Source organism: Coturnix japonica, chromosome 17 (genome assembly GCF_054131305.1).
Source record: "Coturnix japonica strain WE chromosome 17, WE-NBRP24, whole genome shotgun sequence".
In the NCBI taxonomy this organism is placed as follows: Eukaryota; Metazoa; Chordata; class Aves; order Galliformes; family Phasianidae; genus Coturnix; species Coturnix japonica.
In genome coordinates, this window is record NC_140679.1 from 23,062 (window position 1) to 49,148 (window position 26,087).

Genomic DNA, 26,087 nt, shown 5'->3' on the forward strand with positions numbered 1-26,087 from the left:
ATAATTGCCCCTGTTGCCCCATAAGTGACACTGCTGCCCCATAAGTGCCCCGTATCTGCCCCATAACTGCCCCTATTGCCCCACAACTGCCCCACATCTGCCCCATAACTGCCCCTATTGCCCCATAAGTGCCACTATTGCCCCATAAGTGCCCCATATCCACCCCATAACTGCCCCTACTGCCCCATAACTGCCCCCGTTACCCCATAAGTGCCACTATTGCCCCATATCCACTCCATAACTGCCCCTATTGCCCCATATCTGCCCCTATTGCCCTATAACTGCCCCTATTGCCCCACAGCTGCCCCTACTGCCCCATAAGTGCCCCATATCCGCCCCATAACTGCCCCTGTTGCCCCACAAGTGGCCCTACTGCCCCATATCTGCCCCATAAGTGCCCCTGGTGCCCCATAAGTGCCATTGTTGCTCCATAAGTGTCACATCTGCCCCATATCTACCCCATAACTGCCCCATATTCACCACATAACTGCCCCTATTGCCCCATAACTGCCCCTGTTGCCCCATAAGTGCCACTACTGCCCCATAACTGCCCAATATCCACCCCATAACTGCCCCTATTGCCCCACAACTGGCCCTACTGCCCCGTATCCACCCCATAAGTGCCACTGTTGCCCCATAAGTAACACTACTGCCCCGTAACTGTCCCTATTGCCTCATAACTGCCCCATATCTGCCCCATAACTGCACCTATTGCCCCATAACTGCCCCATATCCACCCCATAACTGCCCCTGTTGCCCCATATCTGCCCCTATTGCCCCATAACTGCCCCTGTTGCCCCACAACTGGCCCTACTGCCCCATATCTGCCCCATAACTTCCCCTATTGCCCCATAACTGGCCGTATTGCCCCATAACTACCCCATATCCACCCCATAACTGCCCCTGTTGCCCCACAACTGCCCCACATCTGCCCCATAACTGCCCCTACTGCCCCATATCTGCCCCATAACTGCCCCTACTGCCCCATATCCACCCCATAACTGCCCCTGTTGCCCCATAAGTGCCACTATTGCCCCATATCTGCCCCATAAGTGCCTTATATCTACCCCATAACTGCCCCTATTGCCCCACAACTGCCCCACATCTGCCCCATATCTGCCCCATAACTGCCCCTATTGCCCCATAACTGCCCCTATTGCCCCATAACTGCCCCTACTGCCCCATATCCACCCCATAACCGCCCCTATTGCCCCATAACTGCCCCTATTGCCCCATAAGTGCCACTATTGCCCCATATCTGCCCCGTAAGTGCCTTATATCTACCCCATAAGTGCCCCATATCCACCCCATAACTGCTCCTATTGCCCCACAACTGCCCTTTCTGCCCCACATGTGCCCCATAACTTCCACTATTGCCCCATAACTGGCCCTATTGCCCCACATCTGCCCCTATTGCCCCATATCTGCCCCTATTGCCCCACAACTGCCCTTTCTGCCCCACATGTGCCCCATAACTTCCCCTATTGCCCCATAACTGGCCCTATTGCCCCACATCTGCTCCTATTGCCCCATATCTGCCCCTATTGCCCCACAACTGCCTTTTCTGCCCCACATGTGCCCCCCAACTGCCCCTATTGCCCCACATCAGCTCGGATCGCCGCCTGGACCCCCCCCCAAATGGATCCACAGCGCAGGAGGAGCCACCCCGGTACCCCACAAACACCCCACAACCACCACACAACCACCCCACAACCACCCCACAACTACCCCACTGCCCCACAGCCACACATGGGACCCCACTATGGGACCCACATCGGCCCATGGGACCCCCAAGTTCCCTTGGGACCCCCATATAGGACCCACATCTCCCCATGGGACCCCCAAGTTCCCTTGGGACCCCCATATAGGACCCACATCTCCCCATGGGACCCCCTATGGGACCCACATCTCCCCACAGGACCCCCAAATCCTACTGGGACCCACATTGCCCCATGGGACCCCCAAGTCCCCTTGGGACCCCTTTATAGTACCCACATCTCCCCATGGGACCCCCAAGTCCCCTCTATGGGACCCACATCACCCCATGGAACCCCCAAGTCCCTTATGACCCCCCTATGGGGCCCACATACACCCATGGGACCCCCAAGTCCCTTATGACCCCCCTATGGGACCCACATCTCCCCATGGGACCCCCAAGTCCCCCCTAATGGGACCCACATCTCCCCACAGAACCCCCAAATCCTATTGGGACCCACATCTCCCCATGGGACCCCCAAATCCTATTGGGACCCACATCTCCCCATGGGACCCCCTAATCCTATTGGGACCCTTTATAGGACCCAAGTCGCCCCATGGGACCCACATCTCCCCATAGGACCCACCTATGGGACCGACATTACCCCATGGGACCCCCGAATCTCCTTGGACCCCATTATGGGACCCCCAAGTCCCTTATGACCCCCCTATGGGACCCACATCACCCCATGGGACCCCCAAGTTCCCTTGGGACCCCCATATAGGACCCACATCTCCCCATGGGACCCCCTTATGGGACCCACATCTCCCCATGGGACCCCCAAGTCCCCACAATTGGGACCCCTTTATAGGACCCAAGTCGCCCCATGGGACCCACATCTCCCCATAGGACCCACCTATGGGACCCACATCTCCCCATGGGACCCCCAATTCCCCCCTTATGGGACCCACATCTCCCCACGGGACCCCCAAGTTCCCTTGGGACCCCTTTATAGGACCCACATCTCCCCATGGGACCCCCAAATCCTATTGGGACCCCCAAGTCCCCTCTATGGGACCCCCAAGTCCCCTTGGGACCCCTTTATGGGACCCACATCTCCCCATGGGACCCCCAAGTCCTATTGGGACCCCCTTATGGGACCCACATCACCCCATGGGACCCCCTTATGGGACCCACATCTCCCCATGGGACCCCCAAATCCTATTGGGACCCCCCATATTAAACCCCCTGGTCCTATTGGGACCCCAAACCCTATTGGGACCCCCATATTAAACCCCAAGACCCTATTAAGACCCCAGACCCTATTGAGACCCTAAACCCTATTGAGACCCTAAACCCTATTGAGACCCTAAACCCTATTGGGACCCCCATGGGACCCCCAGACCCTAATAAGACCCCAACCCTATTGAGACCCCAAATCCTATTAAGACCCCAGACCCTATTGGGACCCCAAATCCTATTAAGACCCCAGACCCTATTGGGACCCCCATATTAAGACCCCCCTCCCAGACCCTATTAAAGATCCCAAACCCTATTAAAGACCCCAGACCCTATTGGGACCCTCCCAAACCTTATTGGGATCCCCATATTAAGACCCCCCCAGACCCTATTAAAGACCCCAGACACTATTAAGACCCCAAACCCTATTGGGACCCCAATGGGACCCCCTGACCCTATTCAGACCCCAACCCTATTGGGACCCCAAACCCTATTAAAGACCCCAAACCCTATTAAGAGCCCCCAAACCTTATTGGGACCCCAAACCCTATTGGGACCCCCATATTAAGACCCCCCCAGACCCTATTAAAGACCCCAAACCCTATTGGGACCCCAGACCCCATTAATGAGATTTCAGGGGTAGACCAACGTGTAGAGCTTTATTTTATAGGGTCGGGGGGGGGAGATGAGATCCCTATAGGGTTATGGGATGGGATATGGGGTTATGGGGTGGGATTTGGGGTTATGGGGTTTAATGGGGTTATGGGGTTGTGGGGGGGGATTTGGGGTTATGGGGTTTAATGGGGCTATGGGGTTTTATGGGGGGGTATTTGGGGCTATGGGGTTTTATGGGGGGGTATTTGGGGCTATGGGGTTTTATGGGGGGGTATTTGGGGCTATGGGGTTTTATGGGGGGGTATTTGGGGCTATGGGGTTTAATGGGGGGGTATTTGGGTTTATGGGGGGGTGTTGGGGGCTATGGGGTGTTATGGGGTTGTGGTTATGGGGTATTTGGGGTTATGGGGGGTATTTGTGGCTATGGGGTTTTATGGGGTTATGGGGGGATATTTTGGGTTCTGGGGGGTATTTGGGTTTCTATGGGGTATTTGGGGTTCTATGGGGTTTTATGGGGGGGTATGGGGGTATTTGGGGCTGTAATGGGGTATTTGGGTTTATAATGGGGGTATTTGGGGCTATGGGGTTTTATGGGGGGGTATTGGGGGTATTTGGGGTTTATGGGGTTTTATGGGGTTCTGGGGGGGTATATGGGGTTCTGGGGGGGTATTTAGGGTTATAATGGGGGTATTTGGGGTTATATAGGGGGTATTTGTGGCTATGGGGTTTTATGGGGGGGTATTTGGGGTTATGGGGGGGTATTTGGGTTTATGGGGGGGTATTTGGGTTTATAATGGGGGTATTTGGGTTTATAATGGCGGTATTTGGGTTTATGGGGGGTATTTGGGTTTATAATGGGGGTATTTGGGTTTATGGGGGGGTATTTGGGTTTCTATGGGGTATTTGGGTTTCTATGGGGTATTTGGGTTTGTATGGGGTCCTTATGGGGTCACTGCACTGGGGTCTCGTTGATATTAGGGTTATGGGGGGGTACTTTGGGTTTATGGGGTGGTATTTGGGGCTGTAATGGGGTCTTTATGGGGTCACTGGACAGGGGTCTCGTTGGCCCCCCTGGGACTATGGGGGGGTATTTAGGGCTATAATGGGGTATTTGGGGTTATGGGGTTTTATGGGGTTATGGGGGGGTATTTAGGGTTATAATGGGGGTATTTGGGTTCTGGGGGGGTATTTGGGGTTATATACGGGGTATTGGGGGCTCTATGGGGTTTTATGGGGGGGTATTGGGGTATTTGGGGCTGTAATGGGGTATTTGGGTTTATAATGGGGGTATTTGGGTTTATAATGGGGGTATTTGTGTTTATGGGGTGGTATTTGGGTTTCTATGGGGTATTTGGGTTTATAATGGCGGTATTTGGGGTTATGGGGGGGTACTTAAGGCTATGGGGTTTTATGGGGGGGTATTGAAGGCTATGGGGTTCTGGGAGGGAATTTGGGTTTATGGGGGGGGTATTTGGGTTTATAATGGGGGTATTTGGGTTTATAATGGGGGTATTTGGGTTTATAATGGCGGTATTTGGGGTTATGGGGGGGTATTTGTGGCTATGGGGTTTTATGGGGTTCGGAGGGGGTATTTTGGGTTTATGGGGGGGTATTTAGGTTTATGGGGGGGGAATTGGGTTTATGGGGGGGTATTTGGGGTTCTATGGGGGTTTATGGGGGGGTATTGGGGTATTTGGGTTTCTATGGGGTTTTATGGGGGGGTATTGGGGTATTTGGGGTTCTAATGGGGTCCTTATGGGGTCACTGCACTGGGGTCTCGTTGGCCCCCCTGGGACTATGGGGGGGTATTTAGGGTTATAATGGGGGTATTTGGGTTCTGGGGGGGTATTTGGGGTTATAATGGGGGTTTATGGGGGGGTATTGGGGTATTTGGGGTTCTATGGGGTTTTATGGGGTTATGGGGGGGTATTTAGGGTTATAATGGGGGTATTTGGGTTCTGGGGGGGTATATGGGGTTATAATGGGGTTTTATGGGGGGGTATTGGGGTATTTGGGGTTCTAATGGGGTCCTTATAGGGTCACTGCACTGGGGTCTCGTTGGTATTAAGGTTATGGGGTGGTATTTGGGGTTATAAAGGGGGTATTTGGGGTTATAAAGGGGGTATTTGGGTTTCTATGGGGTATTTGGGTTTATAATGGGGGTATTTGGGTTTGTATGGGGTATTTGGGTTTCTATGGGGTATTTGGGTTTATAATGGGGGTATTTGGGGTTATAAAGGGGGTATTTGGGTTTCTATGGGGTATTAGGGTTTATGGGGTGGTATTTGGGGTTATAATGGGGGTATTTGGGTTTATGGGGGGGTATTTGGGGTTCTATGGGGGTTTATGGGGGGGTATTGGGGTATTTGGGGTTATAATGGGGGTTTATGGGGGGTATTGGGGTATTTGGGGTTATAATGGGGTCCCTATGGGGTCACTGCACTGGGGTCTCGTTGGTATTAAGGTTATGGGGGGGTATTTGGGGTTATAAAGGGGGTATTTGGGGTTATAAAGGGGGTATTTGGGTTTCTATGGGGTATTTGGGTTTATAATGGGGGTATTTGGGTTTGTATGGGGTATTTGGGTTTCTATGGGGTATTTGGGTTTATAATGGGGGTATTTGGGGTTATAAAGGGGGTATTTGGGTTTCTATGGGGTATTAGGGTTTATGGGGTGGTATTTGGGGTTATAATGGGGGTATTTGGGTTTATGGGGGGGTATTTGGGGTTCTATGGGGGTTTATGGGGGGGTATTGGGGTATTTGGGGTTATAATGGGGGTTTATGGGGGGTATTGGGGTATTTGGGGTTATAATGGGGTCCCTATGGGGTCACTGCACTGGGGTCTCGTTGGTATTAAGGTTATGGGGGGGTATTTGGGGTTATAAAGGGGGTATTTGGGTTTCTATGGGGTATTTGGGGTTCTAATGGGGTCCTTATGGGGTCACTGCACTGGGGTCTCGTTGGCGCCCCCGGCCGAGTCCTGGGGTTTCATCACATCGGGGAGTTCGGGGGGGCTGGAAAAGGAGTCGATGCGAAGAGCTTCAAAACACTCGTCTGCATGGAGAAATGGACCAAAATCAACACAAATCAACCCAAAATCAGCACAAAATCAACAGAAATGGGAACAAATGGGTCCAAAATGGCCCTAAAAGGACCCAAAATGGGTCCAAAATGGCCCTAAAAGGACCCAAAATGGGTCCAAAATGGCCCTAAAAGGACCCCAAAAGGACCTAAAATGGGTCCAAATGGGACCAAAATGGCCCTAAAAGGACCCCAAATGGCCCCAAATGGGAGCAAAATGGGTCCAAATGGGACTAAAATGGGTCCAAAATGGTCCTAAAAGGATCCAAAATGGCCCCAAATTGGATTAAAATGGGTCCAAAATGGCCCTAAAAGGACCCAAAATGGGGCCCAAATGAGCCCAAAATGACCCAAAATGGGACTAAAATGGGTCCAAAAGGGACTAAAATGAGCTTCAAAACACTCGTCTGCAACCAGAAATGGACCAAAATCACCAGAAATCAACCCAAAATCAACACAAATGGGAACAAAATGGCCCTAAAAGGACCTAAAATGGGACCAAAATGGGTCCAAAAGGGACTAAAATGGGTCCAAAATGGGACTAAAATGGCCCTAAAAGGACCCGAAATGGGTCCAAAAGGGACTAAAATGGGTCCAAATGGGACCAAAATGAGCTTCAAAACACTCGTCTGCAACCACAAATGGACCAAAATCAACACAAATCAACCCAAAATCAACTGAAATGGGAACAAATGAGTCCAAAATGGCCCCAAATGAGCCCAAAATGGGTCCAAAAGGGACTAAAATGGGTCCAAAAGGGACTAAAATGGGACTAAAATGGGTCTAAAAGGGACTAAAATGAGCCCAAAATGACCCCAAAAGGACCTAAAATGGGACCAAAATGGGTCCAAAAGGGACTAAAATGGGTCCAAAATTGCCCTAAAAGGACCCAAAATGGGACCAAAATGGACCCAAATGGGACCAAAATGGCCCTAAAAGGACCCAAAATGGGTCCAAAAGGGATTAAAATGGGTCCAAATGGGCCCAAAATGAGCTTCAAAACACTCGTCTGCAACCACAAATGGACCAAAATCACCAGAAATCAACCCAAAATCAACACAAAATCGATCCAAAATCAACAGAAATGGGAACAAATGGGTCCAAAATGGCCCTAAATGGCCCTAAAAGGACCCAAAATGGCCCCAAAAGGGACTAAAATGGGTCCAAAAGGGACTAAAATGGGTCCAAAAGGGACTAAAATGGGTCCAAATGGGACTAAAATGAGCTTCAAAACACTCGTCTGCAACCACAAATGGACCAAAATCAGCTGAAATCAACCCAAAATCAACACAAATGGGAACAAAATGGCCCCAAAAGGACCTAAAATGGGACCAAAATGGGTCCAAAAGGGACTAAAATGGGTCCAAACGGGACTAAAATGGGTCCAAAATGGCCCTAAAAGGACCCAAAATGGCCCCAAATGGGACCAAAATGGGTCCAAAAGGGACTAAAATGGGTCCAAAATGGGACTAAAATGGCCCTAAAAGGACCCGAAATGGGTCCAAAAGGGACTAAAATGGGTCCAAATGGGTCCAAAATGGCCCCAAATGAGCCCAAAATGGCCCTAAAAGAACCCCAAATGGCCCCAAAAGGGAATAAAATGGGTCCAAATGGGACCAAAATTGCCCTAAAAGGACCCAAAATGGGACCAAAATGGCCCCAAATGGGACCAAAATGGCCCCAAATGGGACCAAAATGGGTCCAAAAGGGACTAAAATGGGTCCAAATGGGACCAAAATGGCCCTAAAAGGACCCAAAATGGGGCTCAAATGGGTCCAAAATGGCCCCAAAAGGACCTAAAATGGGACCAAAATGGGTCCAAAAGGGACTAAAATGGGTCTAAAAGGGACTAAAATGAGCCTCAAAACACTCGTCTGCAACCACAAATGGACCAAAATCACCACAAATCAACCCAAAATCAACACAAATGGGAACAAATGGCTCCAAAATGGCCCTAAAAGGACCTAAAATGGGTCCAAAATGGCCCCAAAATGGACCCTGCCCCATAAGTGACCCCCAAATCCCCCTATAACCCCCATAACTGCCCCCAAAGCCACCTCCCTGCCCCATAAGTGACCCCCCCTGCCCCATAAGTGCCCCCATTCCCCCTCCCTGCCCCATAAGTGACCCCAAATCCCCCCTAAATGCCCCCAAATACCCCCCAAAACCCCCCTCCCTGCCCCCCATTCCCCCTCCCTGCCCCATAAGTGACCCCTCCTACCCCATAGAGCCCCATAAGTTGTGGGTCAGACCTGCATTGCGCAGCGCCAGCCCCACGGTGGCGGGTGCCTGAGGTCTGACTGCCCCACAACCCCCCTCCCTGCCCCATAAGTGACCCCATTCCCCCTCCCAGACCCCCATTCCCCCCCTCCCTGCCCCATAAGTGACTACCCCTGCCCCAAAAGTGCCCCCCCTGCCCCATAAGTGTCCCATTCTCCCCCTCTCTGCCCCATAAGTGACCCCAAATCCCCCATAATTGATCCCAAATCCCCCCTAAATGCCCCCAAATCCCCCATAAGTGACCCCAAATCCCCCCTAAATGCCCTTCCCTGCCCCATAAGTGACCCCCCTGCCCCATAAGTGCCCCCATTCCCCCTCCCTGCCCCATAAGTGACCCCCAAACCCCCCTCTCAACCCCCCTTACCGCCTCCCTGCCCCATAAGTGACCCCAAATCCCCCCCAAAACCCCCCTCCCTGCCCCATAAGTGCCCCCATTCCCCCTCCCTGCCCCATAAGTGACCCCTCCTGCCCCATAAGTGCCCCATAGAGCCCCATAAGTTGTGGGTCAGACCTGCATTGCGCAGCGCCAGCCCCACGGTGGCGGGTGCCTGAGGTCTAACTGCCCCCCAAACCCCCTCCCTGCCCCATAAGTGACCCCCATTCCTTCTCCCTGCCCCATAAGTGACCCCAAACCCCCCTAAATGCCCCCTCCCTGCCCCGTAAGTGCCCCCATTCCTTCTCCCAGCCCCATAAGTGACCCCAAATCCCCCCTAAATGCCCATGAATCCCCCCCAAAACCCCCCTCCCTGCCCCATAAGTGACCCCTCCTGCCCCATAGAGCCCCATAAGTTGTGGGTCAGACCTGCATTGCGCAGCGCCAGCCCCACGGTGGCGGGTGCCTGTGGTCTAACTGCCCCTATTCCCCCTCTCTGCCCCATAAGTGACCCCAAATCCCCCCTAAATGCCCATGAATCCCCCATAAGTGACCCCAAATCAACCCTAAATGCCCTTCCCTGCCCCATAAGTGCCCCCATTCCCCCTCCCTGCCCCATAAGTGACCCCCAAACCCCCCTCTCAGCCCCCCTTACCGCCTCCCTGCCCCATAAGTGACCCCAAATCCCCCCCAAAACCCCCCTCCCTGCCCCATAAGTGCCCCATAGAGCCCCATAAGTTGTGGGTCAGACCTGCATTGCGCAGCGCCAGCCCCACGGTGGCGGGTGCCTGTGGTCTAACTGCCCCCCAACCCCCCTCCCTGCCCCATAAGTGACCCCAAATCCCCCCTAAATGCCCCCATTCCCCCCCTCCCTGCCCCATAAGTGACTACCCCTGCCCCATAAGTGCCTCCCCTGCCCCATAAGTGTCCCATTCTCCCCCTCTCTGCCCCATAAGTGACCCCAAACCCCCCCTAAATGCCCATGAATCCCCCATAAGTGACCCCAAATCAACCCTAAATGCCCTTCCCTGCCCCATAAGTGACCCCATTCCCCCTCCCTGCCCCATAAGTGACCCCCAAACCCCCCTCTCAGCCCCCCTTACCACCTCCCTGCCCCATAAGTGACCCCAAATCTCCCCCATTCCCCCCTCCTGCCCCATAAGTGCCCCTTCCTGCCCCATAAGTGACCCCCAATCCCCCATAAGTGACCCCAAATCCCCCCTAAATGCCCCCAAATCCCCCATAAGTGACCCCAAATCCCCCCTAAATGCCCTTCCCTGCCCCATAAGTGCCCCCATTCCCCCTCCCTGCCCCATAAGTGCCCCCATTCCCCCTCCCTGCCCCATAAGTGACCCCCCTGCCACATAAGTGCCCCCATTCCTCCTCCATGCCCCATAAGTGACCCCAAACCCCCCCTAAATGCCCCCAAATCCCCCATAAGTGACCCCAAATCCCTCCTAAATGCCCTTCCCTGCCCCATAAGTGACCCCCCTGCCCCATAAGTGCCCCCATTCCCCCTCCCAGACCCCCATAACCCCTTCCCTGCCCCATAAGTGCCCCATAGAGCCCCATAAGTTGTGGGTCAGACCTGCGTTGCGCAGCGCCAGCCCCACGGTGGCGGGTGCCTGAGGTCTAACTGCCCCCCAACCCCCCTCCCTGCCCCATAAGTGACTACCCCTGCCCCATAAGTGCCCCCATTCCTCCTCCCTGCCCCATAAGTGACCCCAAATCCCCCCTAAATGCCCACAAATCCCCCATAAGTGCCCCCAAATCCCCCCATAACCCCCTTCCCTGCCCCATAAGTGACCCCATTCCTCCTCCCTGCCCCATAAGTGCCCCCATTCCCACTCCCTGCCCCATAAGTGACCCCCAAACCCCCCTCTCAGCCCCCCTTACCGCCTCCCTGCCCCATAAGTGACCCCAAATCCCCCCCAAAACCCACCTCCCTGCCCCATAAGTGACCCCCCTGCCCCATAAGTGGCCCCATAAGTGCCTCCCCTGCCCCATAAGTGCCCCATAGAGCCCCATAAGTTGTGGGTCAGACCTGCGTTGCGCAGCGCCAGCCCCACGGTGGCGGGTGCCTGAGGTCTGGCTGTTTGGCTGGTGAACCCACAGTCCCCCAACGTCTTCGAGTCGTCCAACAGCTGCTCGTCCTGTGGGGCACAGCCACATATAGGGACAGTGAGACCCCATAGGGACCCCATAGACCCCATAGGGACCCCATAGAGCCCATAGAAACCCCATAGACCCCATAGAGGCCCTATAGACCCAACAGAGACCCCATAGAGACCCCATAGACCCCATAGGGACCCCATAGAGCCCCATAGAGACCCCATAAAAACCCCATAGACACATAGGGACATATAGGGACAGTGAGACCCCATAGGGACCCCATAGACCCCATAGACACATAGGGACATATAGGGACAGTGAGACCCCATAGAGACCCCATAGAGACCCCATAGACACATAGGGACATATAGGGACAGTGGGACCCCATAGGGACCCCATAGACCCCATAGAGACCCCATAGATCCCCATAGAGACCCCATAGACCCCATAGAGACCCTATAGACCACATAGAACCCCATAGAGCCCCATAGACCCCATAGAGCTCCATAGACCCCATAGAGCCCCATAGAGACCCCATAGACCCCACAGAGCCCCATAGAGCCCCACAGACCCCATAGAGAGCCTATAGACCCCATAGAGCCCCATAGAGACCCCATAGGACCCCATAAAGCCCCATAGAGACCCCATAGAGACCCCATAGAGACCCCATAGACCACATAGAGCCCCATAGAGCCCCTATAGACCCCATAGAGACCCCATAGAGACCCATAGGACCCCATAAAGCCCCACAGACCCCATAGCAACCCCATAGATCTCCATAGTCCCCCACAGGACCCCATAAAGACCCATAGAGACCCCATAGAGCCCCATAGACCCCATAGAAACCCCATAGAGAACCACAGAGCCTCATAAAGCCCCATAGACCTCATAGAGCCCCATAAAGGCCCATAGAGCCCCATAGACCCCATAGGACCCCATAGAAACCCCATAGAGCCCCATAGGACCCCATAGAGCCCCACAGAGACCCTACAGAGTCCCATAGAGACCCTATAGAGCCCCATAGAGACCCCACAGAGCCCCATAGAGACCCCACAGGACCCCATAGAGACCCCATAGACCCCATAGAGAACCTATAGACCCCATAGACCCTATAGAAACCCCATAGAGACCCTACAGACCCCATAGAAACCCCATAGAGCCCCATAGAGACCCCATAGAGACCCCATAGAGCCCCATAGGACCCTATAGAGACCCCATAGACCCCATAGACCTCATAGAGACCCCATAGACCCCATAGAGACCCCATAGAACCCCATAGGACCCCATAGACCCCATAGAGAACCTATAGAATCTCATAGACCCCATAGAGACCCCATAGGGACCCCATGGAGAACCTATAGAACCCCATAGACCCTATAGGACCACATAAAGCCCCATAGAGACCCCATAGAGACCCCATAGAGACCCATAAAGCCCCATAGGACCCCACAGAGACCTCATAGAGCCCCAAAGAGCCCCATAGAGACCCTATAGAGCCCCATAGACCCCAATAGGACCCTATAGACCCCATAGACCCTATAGAAACCCCATAGAGACCCACAGAGCCCCATAGGGACCCCATAGAGAACCTATAGAACCCCATAGACCCTATAGACCCCATAGAGACCCCATAGAGCCCCATAGGACCCCACAGAGACCCCACAGAGTCCCATAGGACCCTATAGACCCCATAGACCCCATAGAGCCTCATAGAGACCCATAGAGACCCCACAGAGCCCCATAGAGACCCCATAGACCTCATAGAAAACCTATAGAACCCCATAGACCCTATAGAAACCCCATAGAGACCCACAGAACCCCATAGGACCCAATAGAGACCCCATAGAACCCCATAGGACCCCATAGAGACCCCATAGGACCCTATAGAGACCCCATAGACCCCAATAGGACCCTATAGACCCCATAGACCCTATAGAAACCCCATAGAGACCCACAGAGCCCCATAGAGACCCCATAGAGAACCTATAGAACCCCATAGACCCTATAGACCCTATAGAGACCCCATAGAGACCCACAGAGCCCCATAAAGCCCCATAGAGCCCCATAGAGCCCCAAAGAGCCCCATAGAGACCCTATAGACCCCATAGAGCCCCATAGAGACCCCATAGAGACCCCATAGAGAACCATAGGACCCCATAAAGGCCCATAGAGCCCCATAGAAACCCTATAGACCCCATAGAAACCCTATAGACCCCATAGAGACCCCATAAACCCCACAGACCCTATAGAGCCCCATAGACCCCATAGAAACCCCATAAACGCCCATAGAGCCCCATAGGACCCCATAGAGCCCCATAGACCCCATAGAGACCCTATAGACCCCATAGAGCCCCATAGAGACCCTATAGAGACCCCATAGAGCCCCATAAAGCCCCATAGGACCCCATAGAAACCCCATAAAGACCCATAGAGCCCCATAGAGCCCATAGAGACCCCATAGAGCCCCATAGGACCCCATAGACCCCATAAAGCCCTATAGAGACCCCATAGAAACCCCATAAAGCCCCATAGGACCCCATAGAAACCCCATAAAGACCCATAGAGCCCCATAGAGCCCATAGAGACCCCATAGAGCCCCATAGACACCCTATAGAGCCCCATAGAGACCCCATAGAGCCCCATAGACACCCCATAGAGCCCATAGAGACCCCATAGAGCCCCATAGAGACCCCATAGAGCCCCATAGACCCCATAGGACCCCATAGAGATCCCATAGACCCTACAGACCCCATAGACCCCATAACTCCCACATTATAGAGCCCATAGACCCCAATAGGACCCTATAGAGACCCCATAGACCCTATAGAGACCCCATAGGACCCTATAGAGACCCCATAGACCCCAATAGGACCCTATAGAGCCCCATAGAGACCCCATAGGACCCTATAGAGACCCCATAGGACCCATAGACCTCATAGAGAACCTACAGAGACCCCATAGGACCCATAGACCTCATAGAGAACCTATAGAACCCCATAGACCCCATAGAGCCCCACAGAGGCCCTATAGACCCCATAGAGCCCCATAGAGACCCCATAGAGCCCCATAGAGACCCCATAGAGCCCCATAGGACCCCATAGACCCCATAAAGCCCCATAGAGACCCCATAGAGACCCCATAGAGCCCCATAGAGACCCCATAGACCTCATAGAGAACCTATAGAACCCCATAGACCCTATAGGACCACATAAAGCCCCATAGAGACCCCATAGAGCCCCATAGGACCCCATAGAGACCCCATAGACCCCATAAAGCCCCATAGAGACCCCATAGACCCCATAGGCCCCATAGATCCCACCTTATAGAGCCTCTGTTCCTCCGGGGGCCGTTTTAGGATCCCTTCCACGATCCTTTTGAGCTCCAACACGGTGCTGGACTCCTTGGCATCAGTAAATATGGTCGTCTTATGGCGGCGGATCATCAGGAACACGTCCTGTATGGGATATATGGGGTTATATGGGGTTATATGGGGTTATATGGGGTTATATGGGGGGATATGGGGTTATATGGGGATATATGGGGTTATATGGGGTTATATGGGATATATGGGATATATGGGGTTATATGGGGGGATATGGGGTTATATGGGGTTATATGGGGGGATATGGGGTTATATGGGGTTATATGGGGCCTTATAGGGTTATATGGGGTTATATGGGGTTATATGGGGTTATATGGGATCATATAGGGTTATATGGGGCTATATGGGGTTATATGGGGTTATATGGGGTTATATGGGGTTATATGGGGTTATATGGGGGGATATGGGGGTATATGGGGGGATATGGGGTTATATGGAGGGTTATATGGGGTTATATGGGGTTATATGGGGTGATATGGGGTTATATGGGGTTATATGGGGTTGTATGGGGTTGTATAGGGTTATATGGGGGGATATGGGGTTATATGGGGTTATATGGGGTTATATGGGGGGATATGGGGTTATATGGGGGGATATGGGGGGATATGGGGTTATATGGGGTTATATGGGGTTATATGGGGTTATATGGGGGGATATGGGGTTATATGGGGGGATATGGGGGGATATGGGGTTATATGGGGTTATATGGGGTTATATGGGGTTATATGGGGGGATATGGGGGGATATGGGGTTATATGGGGTTATATGGGGTTATATGGGGTTATATGGGGTTATATGGGGTTATATGGGATATATGGGGTTATATGGGGTTATATGGGGTTATATGGGGTTATATGGGGGTATATGGGGTTATATGGGGTTATATGGGGGGATATGGGGTTATATGGGGGGATATGGGGGGATATGGGGTTATATGGGGTTATATGGGGTTATATGGGGTTATATGGGGGGATATGGGGTTATATGGGGGGATATGGGGGGATATGGGGTTATATGGGGTTATATGGGGTTATATGGGGTTATATGGGGGGATATGGGGGGATATGGGGTTATATGGGGTTATATGGGGTTATATGGGGTTATATGGGGTTATATGGGGTTATATGGGATATATGGGGTTATATGGGGTTATATGGGGTTATATGGGGTTATATGGGGGTATATGGGGTTATATGGGGTTATATGGGGGGATATGGGGTTATATGGGGGGATATGGGGGGATATGGGGTTATATGGGGTTATATGGGGTTATATGGGGTTATATGGGGGGATATGGGGTTATATGGGGGGATATGGGGGGATATGGGGTTATATGGGGTTATATGGGGTTATATGGGGTTATATGGGGGGATATGGGGGGATATGGGGTTATATGGGGTTATATGGGGTTATATGGGGTTATATGGCGTTCTATGGGGTGCTATGGGGTTCCCTTGGCATCCGTAAATATGGTCGTCTTATGGCGGCGGATCATCAGGAACACGTCCTATATGGGGTTATATGGGATCATATAGGGTATATGGGATTATATAGGGTTATATGGGATATATGGGGTTATATGGGGTTATATGGGGGGATATGGGGTTATATGGGATATATGGGGTTATATGGGATATATGGGGTTATATGGGGTTATATGGGATATATGGGGTTATATGGGGTTATATGGGTTTCTATGGGGGTATATGGGGTTATATGGGGTTATATGGGGTGCTATGGGGTTCCCTTGGCATCAGTAAATATGGTCGTCTTATGGCGGCGGATCATCAGGAACACGTCCTGTATAGGGTTATATAGGATCATATAGGGTTATATGGGGGGATATGGGGTTATATGGGGTTATATAGGGTTATATGGGGTTATATGGGGGGATATGGGGGGATATGGGGTTATATGGGGGTATATGGGGGGATATGGGGTTATATGGGGGGATATGGGGTTATATGGGGTAATATGGGGTTATATGGGGTTATATGGGGGGATATGGGGTTATATGGGGTTATATGGGGTTATATGGGGTTATATGGGGGGGATATGGGATATATGGGGTTATATGGGGTGATATGGGGTGATATGGGGTTATATGGGGTTATGTGGGGTTATATGGGGTTATGTGGGGTATATGGGGAACACGTCCTATACAGACCCCATAAAGCCCCATAGATCCATAAGGACCCCATAGGGACCCCACAGACCCCATAGGGCCTCATAGACCCATAAGGAACCCATAGGGACCCCACAGACCCCATAGGGCCCTATAGACCCATAGGGACCCCATAGGGATCCCACAGTGCCCCATAGATCCCTTTATGGCCCCATAGGGACCCCATAGACCCATAAGGACCCCAAAAGGACCCCATAGGGACCCCACAGGGAACCCATAGGCACCCCATAGAGCCCCAGGGACCCTATAGGGTCCCATAAAACCATAAGGACCCCATATGGCCCCATAGACCCAATATGGACCCATAGACCCCATAGGGGCCCATAGGGACCCCATATGACCCCACAGACCCCATAGGGACCCCATAGAGCCCCATAGAGTCCCATAGACTCCATAGGTTCCCTTTATGGCCCCATAGAGACCCCATAGGGACCCCATTGAGCCCCATAGACTCATAAGGACCCCATAGAGACCCCATAGAGACCCCATAGAGACCCCATAGAGACCCCACAGAGCCCCACAGAACCCCACAGAACCCCATAGGACCCCATAGAACTCCATGGAGTCCCATAGAGACCCCATAGAACCCCATAGAGTCCCATAGAGACCCTATAGGACCCCATTGAGCCCCATAGAGACCCCAAAGACACCCCATAGTGCCCCATAGAGACCGCATAGAGCCCCATAGAGCCCCATAGACCCCATAGGACCCCATAAGGACCCCATAGGAACCCCATAGGACCCCATAGAGCCCCATAGAGACCCTATAGACCCCATAGAGACCCCATAGACCCCATAGAGACCCATAGACCCCATAGAGACCCCATAGAGACCCCATAGGACCCCATTGAGCCCCATAGACTCATAAGGACCCCATAGAGACCCCATAGAGACCCCATAGAGACCCCACAGAGCCCCATAGAGACCCATAGAGACCCCATAGGACCCCATAGAGACCCCATAGAGCCCCATAGGACCCCATAGAGCTCATAGAGACCCCATAGACCCTATAGAGCCCCATAGAGACCCCATAGAGCCCCATACTGCCCCATAGGACCCCATAGATCCCATAGAGACCCCATAGAGCCCCATAGGACCCCATAGAGACCCATAGAGACCATAGAGCCCCATAGAGCCCCATAGGGACCCCATAGAGACCCCATTAAATCCCCCCCCCCCCCCCGTTACCATCTCGCTCCGTTCCTATCCCAGCAGTCCCCGCGGACAGGAAATGCTCCCTACTTCCGCTTCCGGTTGCATTACATCGACCCGCCCCCTTCCATTTCTTCCGCTTCCGGTTTCTCCGCCTACATCCGGTGTGGGCGCCGCCATCTTGGGTTGGGGGAGGGGAGAGTGGGAGGTTCTATAGGGGATCTATGGGGTCTGTGGGGACATGTGGGGTGTTATGGGGTTCTATGGGGCGTTATGGGATTATATGGGGTTATATGGGGTTATATGGGGTATTATATGGGGTTCTATGGGGTTCTATGGGGTTATATGGGTTATATGGGGTGTTATGGGGCGTTATGGGGTTCTATGGGGTTCTATGGGGTTATATGGGGTTATATGGGGTTATATGGGGTGTTATGGGGTTATATGGGGTTATATGGGGTTATATGGGGGGATATGGGGTTATATGGGGTTATATGGGGTTATATGGGGTTATATGGGGTTATATGGGGGGATATGGGGGGATATGGGGTTATATGGGGGGATATGGGGTTATATGGGGTTATATGGGGTTATATGGGGTGTTCTATGGGGTGTTATGGGGTTATATGGGTTATATGGGGTTATATGGGGGGATATGGGGTTATATGGGGTTATATGGGGTTATATGGGGTGTTCTATGGGGTGTTATGGGGTCATATGGGGTCCCTATGGGGTATTATATGGGGTTTATGGGGTGTTATGGGGTCATATGGTGTCCCTATGGGGTGTTATATGGGGTTCTATGGGGTGTTATGGGGTCATATGGGGTTCTATGGGGTGTTATGGGGTTCTATAGGGCCATATGGGGTCCCTGTCGGGTCCTTATGGGTCTATGGGGCCCTATGGGGTCTATTGGGTCTCTATGGGGTCCTTATGAATCTATGGGGCCCTATGTAGTCTGTGGGGCCATATGGGGTCCCTATAGGGTCCTTATGGGGTCCCTATGGGGTCCTTATGGGTCTATGGGGCCTTATGGGGTCTGTGGGGCCATATGGGGTCCCTATGGGTCCTTATGGGGTCCCTATGGGGTCTTTATGGGGTTCTTATGGGTCTATGGGGCTCTATGGGGTCCTTATGGGGTCCCTATGGGGTCCTATAGGGTCTATGGGGTCTCTATGGGATCTGTGGGGCCATATGGGTCTTTGGTGTCCCTATGGGGCACTGTGGGGTCCTTATGGGGCCCTATGGGGTCCTTATGGGTCTATGTGGCCATATGTGGTCCCTAAGGGGTCTTTATGGGGTTCTATGGGGTCCTTATGGGGTCCCTATGGGGTCTTTATGGGGTTCTTATGGGTCTATGGGGCTCTATGGGGTCCTTATGGGATTCCTATGGGGTCCTATAGGGTCTATGGGGTCTCTATGGGATCTGTGGGGCCATATGGGGTCTTTGGTTTCCCTATGGGGCACTGTGGGGTCCTTATGGGGCCCTATGGGGTCTTTATGGGTCTATGGGGCCATATGGGGTCCCTAAGGGGTCTTTATGGGGTTCTATGGGGTCCTTATGGGGTCCAATGGGGACTATGGGACCCAATGGGGTCTGTGGGGCCATATGGGGTCTTTGGTGTCCCTATGGGGCACTGTGGGGTCCTTATGGGGTCCCTATGGGGCTCAATGGGGTCTGTGGGGCCATATGGGGTCCCTATGGGTCCTTATGGGGTCCCTATGGGGTCTTTAAGGGGTTCTTATGGGTCTATGGGGCTCTATGGGGTCCTATAGGGTCTATGGGGTCCCTATGGGGTGTTATATGGGCTTTTATGGGGTCATATGGGGTCTATGGGGCCTTATGGGGTCTATGGGATTTCTATGGGGTCCCTATGGGGTCCTTATGGGTCTATGGGGCCCTATGGGGTCTGTGGGGCCATATGGGGTCCCTATGGGTCCTTATGGGGTCCCTATGGGGTCTTTATGGGGTTCTTATGGGTCTATGGGGCTCTATGGGGTCCTATGGGGCCTTATGGGGTCTGTGGGGCCATATGGGGTCCCTATGGGTCCTTATGGGGCACTGTGGGGTCCTTATGGGGTCCCTATGGGGTCCTTATGGGTCTATGGGGCCATATGGGGTCCCTAAGGGGTCCTTATGGGGTCTTTATGGGGTCTTTATGGGGTTCTTATGGGTCTATGGGGCTCTATGGGGTCCTTATGGGGTCCCTATGGGGCCCAATGAGGTCTGTGGGGCCATATGGGGTTTCTATGGGTCCTTATGGGGTCTTTATGGGGTTCTTACTGGTCTATGGGGCTCTATGGGGTCCTTATGGGGTCCCTATGGGGTCCTATAGGGTCTATGGGGTCTCTATGGGGTCTGTGGGGCCATATGGGGTCTTTGGTGTCCCTATGGGGCACTGTGGGGTCCTTATGGGGTCCTTATGGGTCTATGGGGCCATATGGGGTCCCTAAGGGGTCTTTATGGGTCTCTATGGGGTCCTTATGGGGTCCAATGGGGACTATGGGACCCAATGGGGTCTGTGGGGTCATATGGGGTCTTTGGTGTCCCTATGGGGCACTGTGGGGTCCTTATGGGGCCCTATGGGGTCCTTATGGGTCTATGGGGCCATATGGGGTTCCTAAGGGGTCTTTATGGGGTTCTATGGGGTCCTTATGGGGTCCAATGGGGTCTGTGGGGCCATATGGGGTCTTTGGTGTCCCTATGGGGCACTGTGGGGTCCTTATGGGGTCCCTATGGGGCCCAATGGGGTCTGTGGGGCCATATGGGGTTTCTATGGGTCCTTATGGGGTCCCTATGGGGTCTTTATGGGGTTCTTATGGGTCTATGGGGCTCTATGGGGTCCTTATGGGGTCCCTATGGGGCCCAATGAGGTCTGTGGGGCCATATGGGGTTTCTATGGGTCCTTATGGGGTCCCTATGGGGTCTTTATGGGGTTCTTATGGGTCTATGGGGCTCTATGGGGTCCTTATGGGGTCCCTATGGGGCTCAATGGGGTCTGTGGGGCCATATGGGGTCCCTATGGGTCCTTATGGGGTCTTTATGGGGTCTTTATGGGGTTCTTATGGGTCTATGGGGCTCTATGGGGTCCTTATGGGGTCCCTATGGGGCCTTATGGGGTCTGTGGGGCCATATGGGGTTTCTATGGGTCCTTATGGGGTCCCTATGGGGTCTTTATGGGGTTCTTATGGGTCTATGGGGCTCTATGGGGTCCTTATGGGGTCCCTATGGGGCCCAATGGGGTCTGTGGGGCCATATGGGGTTTCTATGGGTCCTTATGGGGTCCCTATGGGGTCTTTATGGGGTTCTTATGGGTCTATGGGGCTCTATGGGGTCCTTATGGGGTCCCTATGGGGTCCTATAGGGTCTATGGGGTCTCTATGGGGTCTGTGGGGCCATATGGGTCTTTGGTGTCCCTATGGGGCACTGTGGGGTCCTTATGGGGCCCTATGGGGTCCTTATGGGTCTATGTGGCCATATGGGGTCCCTAAGGGGTCTTTATGGGTCTCTATGGGGTCCTTATGGGGTCCAATGGGGACTATGGGACCCAATGGGGTCTGTGGGGCCATATGGGGTCTTTGGTGTCCCTATGGGGCACTGTGGGGTCCTTATGGGGTCCCTATGGGGCTCAATGGGGTCTGTGGGGCCATATGGGGTCCCTATGGGTCCTTATGGGGTCCCTATGGGGTCTTTATGGGGTTCTTATGGGTCTATGGGGCTCTATGGGGTCCTTATGGGGTCCCTATGGGGTCCTATAGGGTCTATGGGGTCTCTATGGGATCTGTGGGGCCATATGGGGTCTTTGGTGTCCCTATGGGGCACTGTGGGGTCCTTATGGGGTCCCTATGGGGCTCAATGGGGTCTGTGGGGCCATATGCGGTCCCTATGGGTCCTTATGGGGTCCCTATGGGGCCCAATGGGGTCTGTGGGGCCATATGGGGTTTCTATGGGTCCTTATGGGGTCCCTATGGGGTCTTTATGGGGTTCTTATGGGTCTATGGGGCTCTATGGGGTCCTTATGGGGTCCCTATGGGGCTCAATGGGGTCTGTGGGGCCATATGCGGTCCCTATGGGTCCTTATGGGGTCCCTATGGGGCCCAATGGGGTCTGTGGGGCCATATGGGGTTTCTATGGGTCCTTATGGGGTCCCTATGGGGTCTTTATGGGGTTCTTATGGGTCTATGGGGCTCTATGGGGTCCTTATGGGGTCCCTATGGGGCTCAATGGGGTCTGTGGGGCCATATGGGGTCCCTATGGGTCCTTATGGGGTCTTTATGGGGTCTTTATGGGGTTCTTATGGGTCTATGGGGCTCTATGGGGTCCTTATGGGGTCCCTATGGGGCCTTATGGGGTCTGTGGGGCCATATGGGGTCCCTATGGGTCCTTATGGGGTCTTTATGGGGTCTTTATGGGGTTCTTATGGGTCTATGGGGCTCTATGGGGTCCTTATGGGGTCCCTATGGGGCCTTATGGGGTCTGTGGGGCCATATGGGGTTTCTATGGGTCCTTATGGGGTCCCTATGGGGTCTTTATGGGGTTCTTATGGGTCTATGGGGCTCTATGGGGTCCTTATGGGGCTCTATGGGGTCCTTATGGGGCTCTATGGGGTCCTCATGGGGTCCCTATGGGGTCCTATAGGGTCTATGGGGTCTCTATGGGGTCTGTGGGGCCATATGGGTCTTTGGTGTCCCTATGGGGCACTGTGGGGTCCTTATGGGGTCCCTATGGGGTCCTTATGGGTCTATGGGGCCTTATGGGGTCGGTGGGGCCATATGGGGTCCCTATGGGTCCTTACGGGGTCTTTATGGGGTCTTTATGGGGTTCTTATGGGTCTATGGGGCTCTATGGGGTCCTTATGGGGTCCCTATGGGGCCTTATGGGGTCTGTGGGGCCATATGGGGTTTCTATGGGTTCTTATGGGGGTCCCTATGGGGTCTTTATGGGGTTCTTATAGGTCTATGGGGCTCTATGGGGTCCTTATGGGGTCCCTATGGGGTCCTATAGGGTCTATGGGGTCTCTATGGGATCTGTGGGGCCATATGGGTTCTTTGGTGTCCCTATGGGGCACTGTGGGGTCCTTATGGGGCCCTATGGGGTCCTTATGGGTCTATGGGGCCATATGGGGTCCCTAAGGGGTCTTTATGGGGCTCTATGGGGTCCTTATGGGGTCCAATGGGGTCTGTGGGGCCCAATGGGGTCTGTGGGGCCATATGGGGTCTTTGGTGTCCCTATGGGGCACTGTGGGGTCCTTATGGGGTCCCTATGGGGCTCAATGGGGTCTGTGGGGCCATATGGGGTCCCTATGGGTCCTTATGGGGTCTTTATGGGGTCTTTATGGGGTTCTTATGGGTCTATGGGGCTCTATGGGGTCCTTATGGGGTCCCTATGGGGCCCTATAGGGTCTATGGGGTCTCTATGGGGTCTGTGGGGCCATATGGGGTCTTTGGTGTCCCTATGGGGCACTGTGGGGTCCTTATGGGGTCCCTATGGGGTCCTTATGGGTCTATGGGGTCCCTAAGGGGTCTTTATGGGGCTCTATGGGGTCCTATGGGGTCTATGGGGTCCAATGGGGTCTGTGGGGCCATATGGGGTCTATGGGATCCTTATGGGTCTTTGGTGTCCCTATGGGGCACTGTGGGGTCCTTATGGGGTCCCTATGGGGCTCAATGGGGTCTGTGGGGCCATATGGGGTCCCTATGGGTCCTTATGGGGTCCCTATGGGGTCTTTATGGGGTTCTTATGGGTCTATGGGGCTCTATGGGGTCCTTATGGGGTCCCTATGGGGTCCTATAGGGTCTATGGGGTCTCTATGGGATCTGTGGGGCCATATGGGTTCTTTGGTGTCCCTATGGGGCACTGTGGGGTCCTTATGGGGCCCTATGGGGTCCTTATGGGTCTATGGGGCCATATGGGGTCCCTAAGGGGTCTTTATGGGGTTCTATGGGGTCCTTATGGGGTCCAATGGGGTCTGTGGGGCCATATGGGGTCTTTGGTGTCCCTATGGGGCACTGTGGGGTCCTTATGGGGTCCCTATGGGGTCTTTATGGGGTTCTTATGGGTCTATGGGGCTCTATGGGGTCCTTATGGGTCTATGGGGCCTTATGGGGTCTGTGGGGCCATATGGGGTCCCTATGGGTCCTTATGGGGTCCCTATGGGGTCTTTATGGGGTTCTTATAGGTCTATGGGGCTCTATGGGGTCCTTATGGGGTCCCTATGGGGTCCTATAGGGTCTATGGGGTCTCTATGGGGTCTGTGGGGCCATATGGGTCTTTGGTGTCCCTATGGGGCACTGTGGGGTCCTTATGGGGCCCTATGGGGTCCTTATGGGTCTATGGGGCCATATGGGGTCCCTAAGGGGTCTTTATGGGGTTCTATGGGGTCCTTATGGGGTCCAATGGGGACTATGGGACCCAATGGGGTCTGTGGGGCCATATGGGGTCTTTGGTGTCCCTATGGGGCACTGTGGGGTCCTTATGGGGTCCCTATGGGGCTCAATGGGGTCTGTGGGGCCATATGGGGTCCCTATGGGTCCTTACGGGGTCTTTATGGGGTCTTTATGGGGTTCTTATGGGTCTATGGGGCTCTATGGGGTCCTTATGGGGTCCCTATGGGGCCCTATGGGGTCTGTGGGGCCATATGGGGTTTCTATGGGTCCTTATGGGGTCCCTATGGGGTCTTTATGGGGTTCTTATGGGTCTATGGGGCTCTATGGGGTCCTTATGGGGTCCCTATGGGGCCCAATGGGGTCTGTGGGGCCATATGGGGTTTCTATGGGTCCTTATGGGGTCCCTATGGGGTCTTTATGGGGTTCTTATGGGTCTATGGGGCTCTATGGGGTCCTTATGGGGTCCCTATGGGGTCCTATAGGGTCTATGGGGTCTCTATGGGGTCTGTGGGGCCATATGGGTCTTTGGTGTCCCTATGGGGCACTGTGGGGTCTCTATGGGGCCATATGTGGGTCCCACCCCACACTTATGGGTCCCGCCCCACAAGTTCGTGTCTGGACCCGCCGTCCCATAATTGTGGGTCGCGTTGGGGCGTCAACCCCATAAATTCGGGTTCCCCCCACCTTCCCCTGCAGCCATAGGGCGGCCCTATAGGGCACAGCTATGGGGCGGAGCTATAGGGCGGCCCTATAGGGCACAGCTATGGGGCGGAGCTATGGGGCGGCCCTATAGGGCACAGCTATGGGGCGGAGCTATAGGGCGGCCCTATAGGGCACAGCTATGGGGCGGAGCTATGGGGCGGCCCTATAGGGCACAGCTATGGGGCGGAGCTATAGGGCGGCCCTATAGGGCACAGCTATGGGGCGGAGCTATGGGGCGGCCCTATAGGGCACAGCTATGGGGCGGAGCTATGGGGCGGCCCTATAGGGCACAGCTATGGGGCGGAGCTATGGGGCACAGCTATGGGGCGGAGCTATAGGGCGGAGCTATAGGGCACAGCTATGGGGCGGAGCTATGGGGCGGCCCTATAGGGCACAGCTATGGGGCGGAGTTATGGGGCGGCCCTATAGGGCACAGCTATGGGGCGGAGCTATGGGGCGGCCCTATGGGGCGGCCGTGTCCCTATGGGGCGGCTCTATGGGGCGGAGTTATGTGGCAGCCCTATAGGGCGGCGCTATGGGGCGGACCTGTCCCTATGGGGCGGAGTTATGGGGCATCCCTATGGGGCTGCTCTATGGGGCGGAGTTATGGGGCTGTCATATGGGGCTGCTCTATGGGGCTGCTCTATGGGGCGGTTCTATGGGGTTGCCCTATGGGGTGACCCTATGGGGCTGCTCTATGGGGCGGAGATATGGGGCAGCCCTATAGGGCGGCGCTATGGGGCGGCCCTGTCCCTATGGGGCGGTTCTATGGGGCAGAGCTATGGGGCGGCTCTATAGGGCGTCGCTATGGGGCGGCCGTGTCCCTATGGGGCAACCCTATGGGGCAGCCCTATGGGGCGGCCCTGTCCCTATGGGGCGGTT

General features: G+C 54.0%; 1 protein-coding gene across 2 annotated transcripts; it reads right to left on the reverse strand.

Annotated features, from left to right (window-relative positions):
- Window positions 1–3,575: 3,575 nt before the first annotated feature.
- On the reverse strand, window positions 3,576–18,256 carry ELOB (elongin B). 2 transcript variants are annotated; one of them, XM_085518196.1, is made up of 4 exons: window positions 18,153–18,255; window positions 14,717–14,851; window positions 11,330–11,438; window positions 3,576–6,605 (listed from the first exon to the last, which is right to left on the reverse strand). In XM_085518196.1, exons 1-4 carry the CDS (start codon window positions 18,153–18,155, stop codon window positions 6,493–6,495), a joined length of 360 nt encoding a protein of 119 aa, XP_085374322.1. In that variant the 5' UTR covers window positions 18,156–18,255; the 3' UTR covers window positions 3,576–6,492. The 2 variants fall into 2 exon arrangements, with proteins under 2 accessions (XP_085374322.1, XP_085374321.1); XM_085518195.1 differs by lacking the exon at window positions 3,576–6,605 and adding an exon at window positions 7,739–7,872 and having other exon boundaries at window positions 18,153–18,256.
- Between the last annotated feature and the right edge of the window lie 7,831 nt (window positions 18,257–26,087).

Coding starts and splice junctions, on each gene's coding strand:
- ELOB (XM_085518195.1), bottom strand. Junction 11,439..14,716: donor AGGAACAGAGGCTCTATAAG/GTGGGATCTATG, acceptor TGTGCCCCACAG/GACGAGCAGCTGTTGGACGA. Junction 7,873..11,329: donor GCTGGCGCTGCGCAACGCAG/GTCTGACCCACA, acceptor TTGTGGTTGCAG/ACGAGTGTTTTGAAGCTCAT.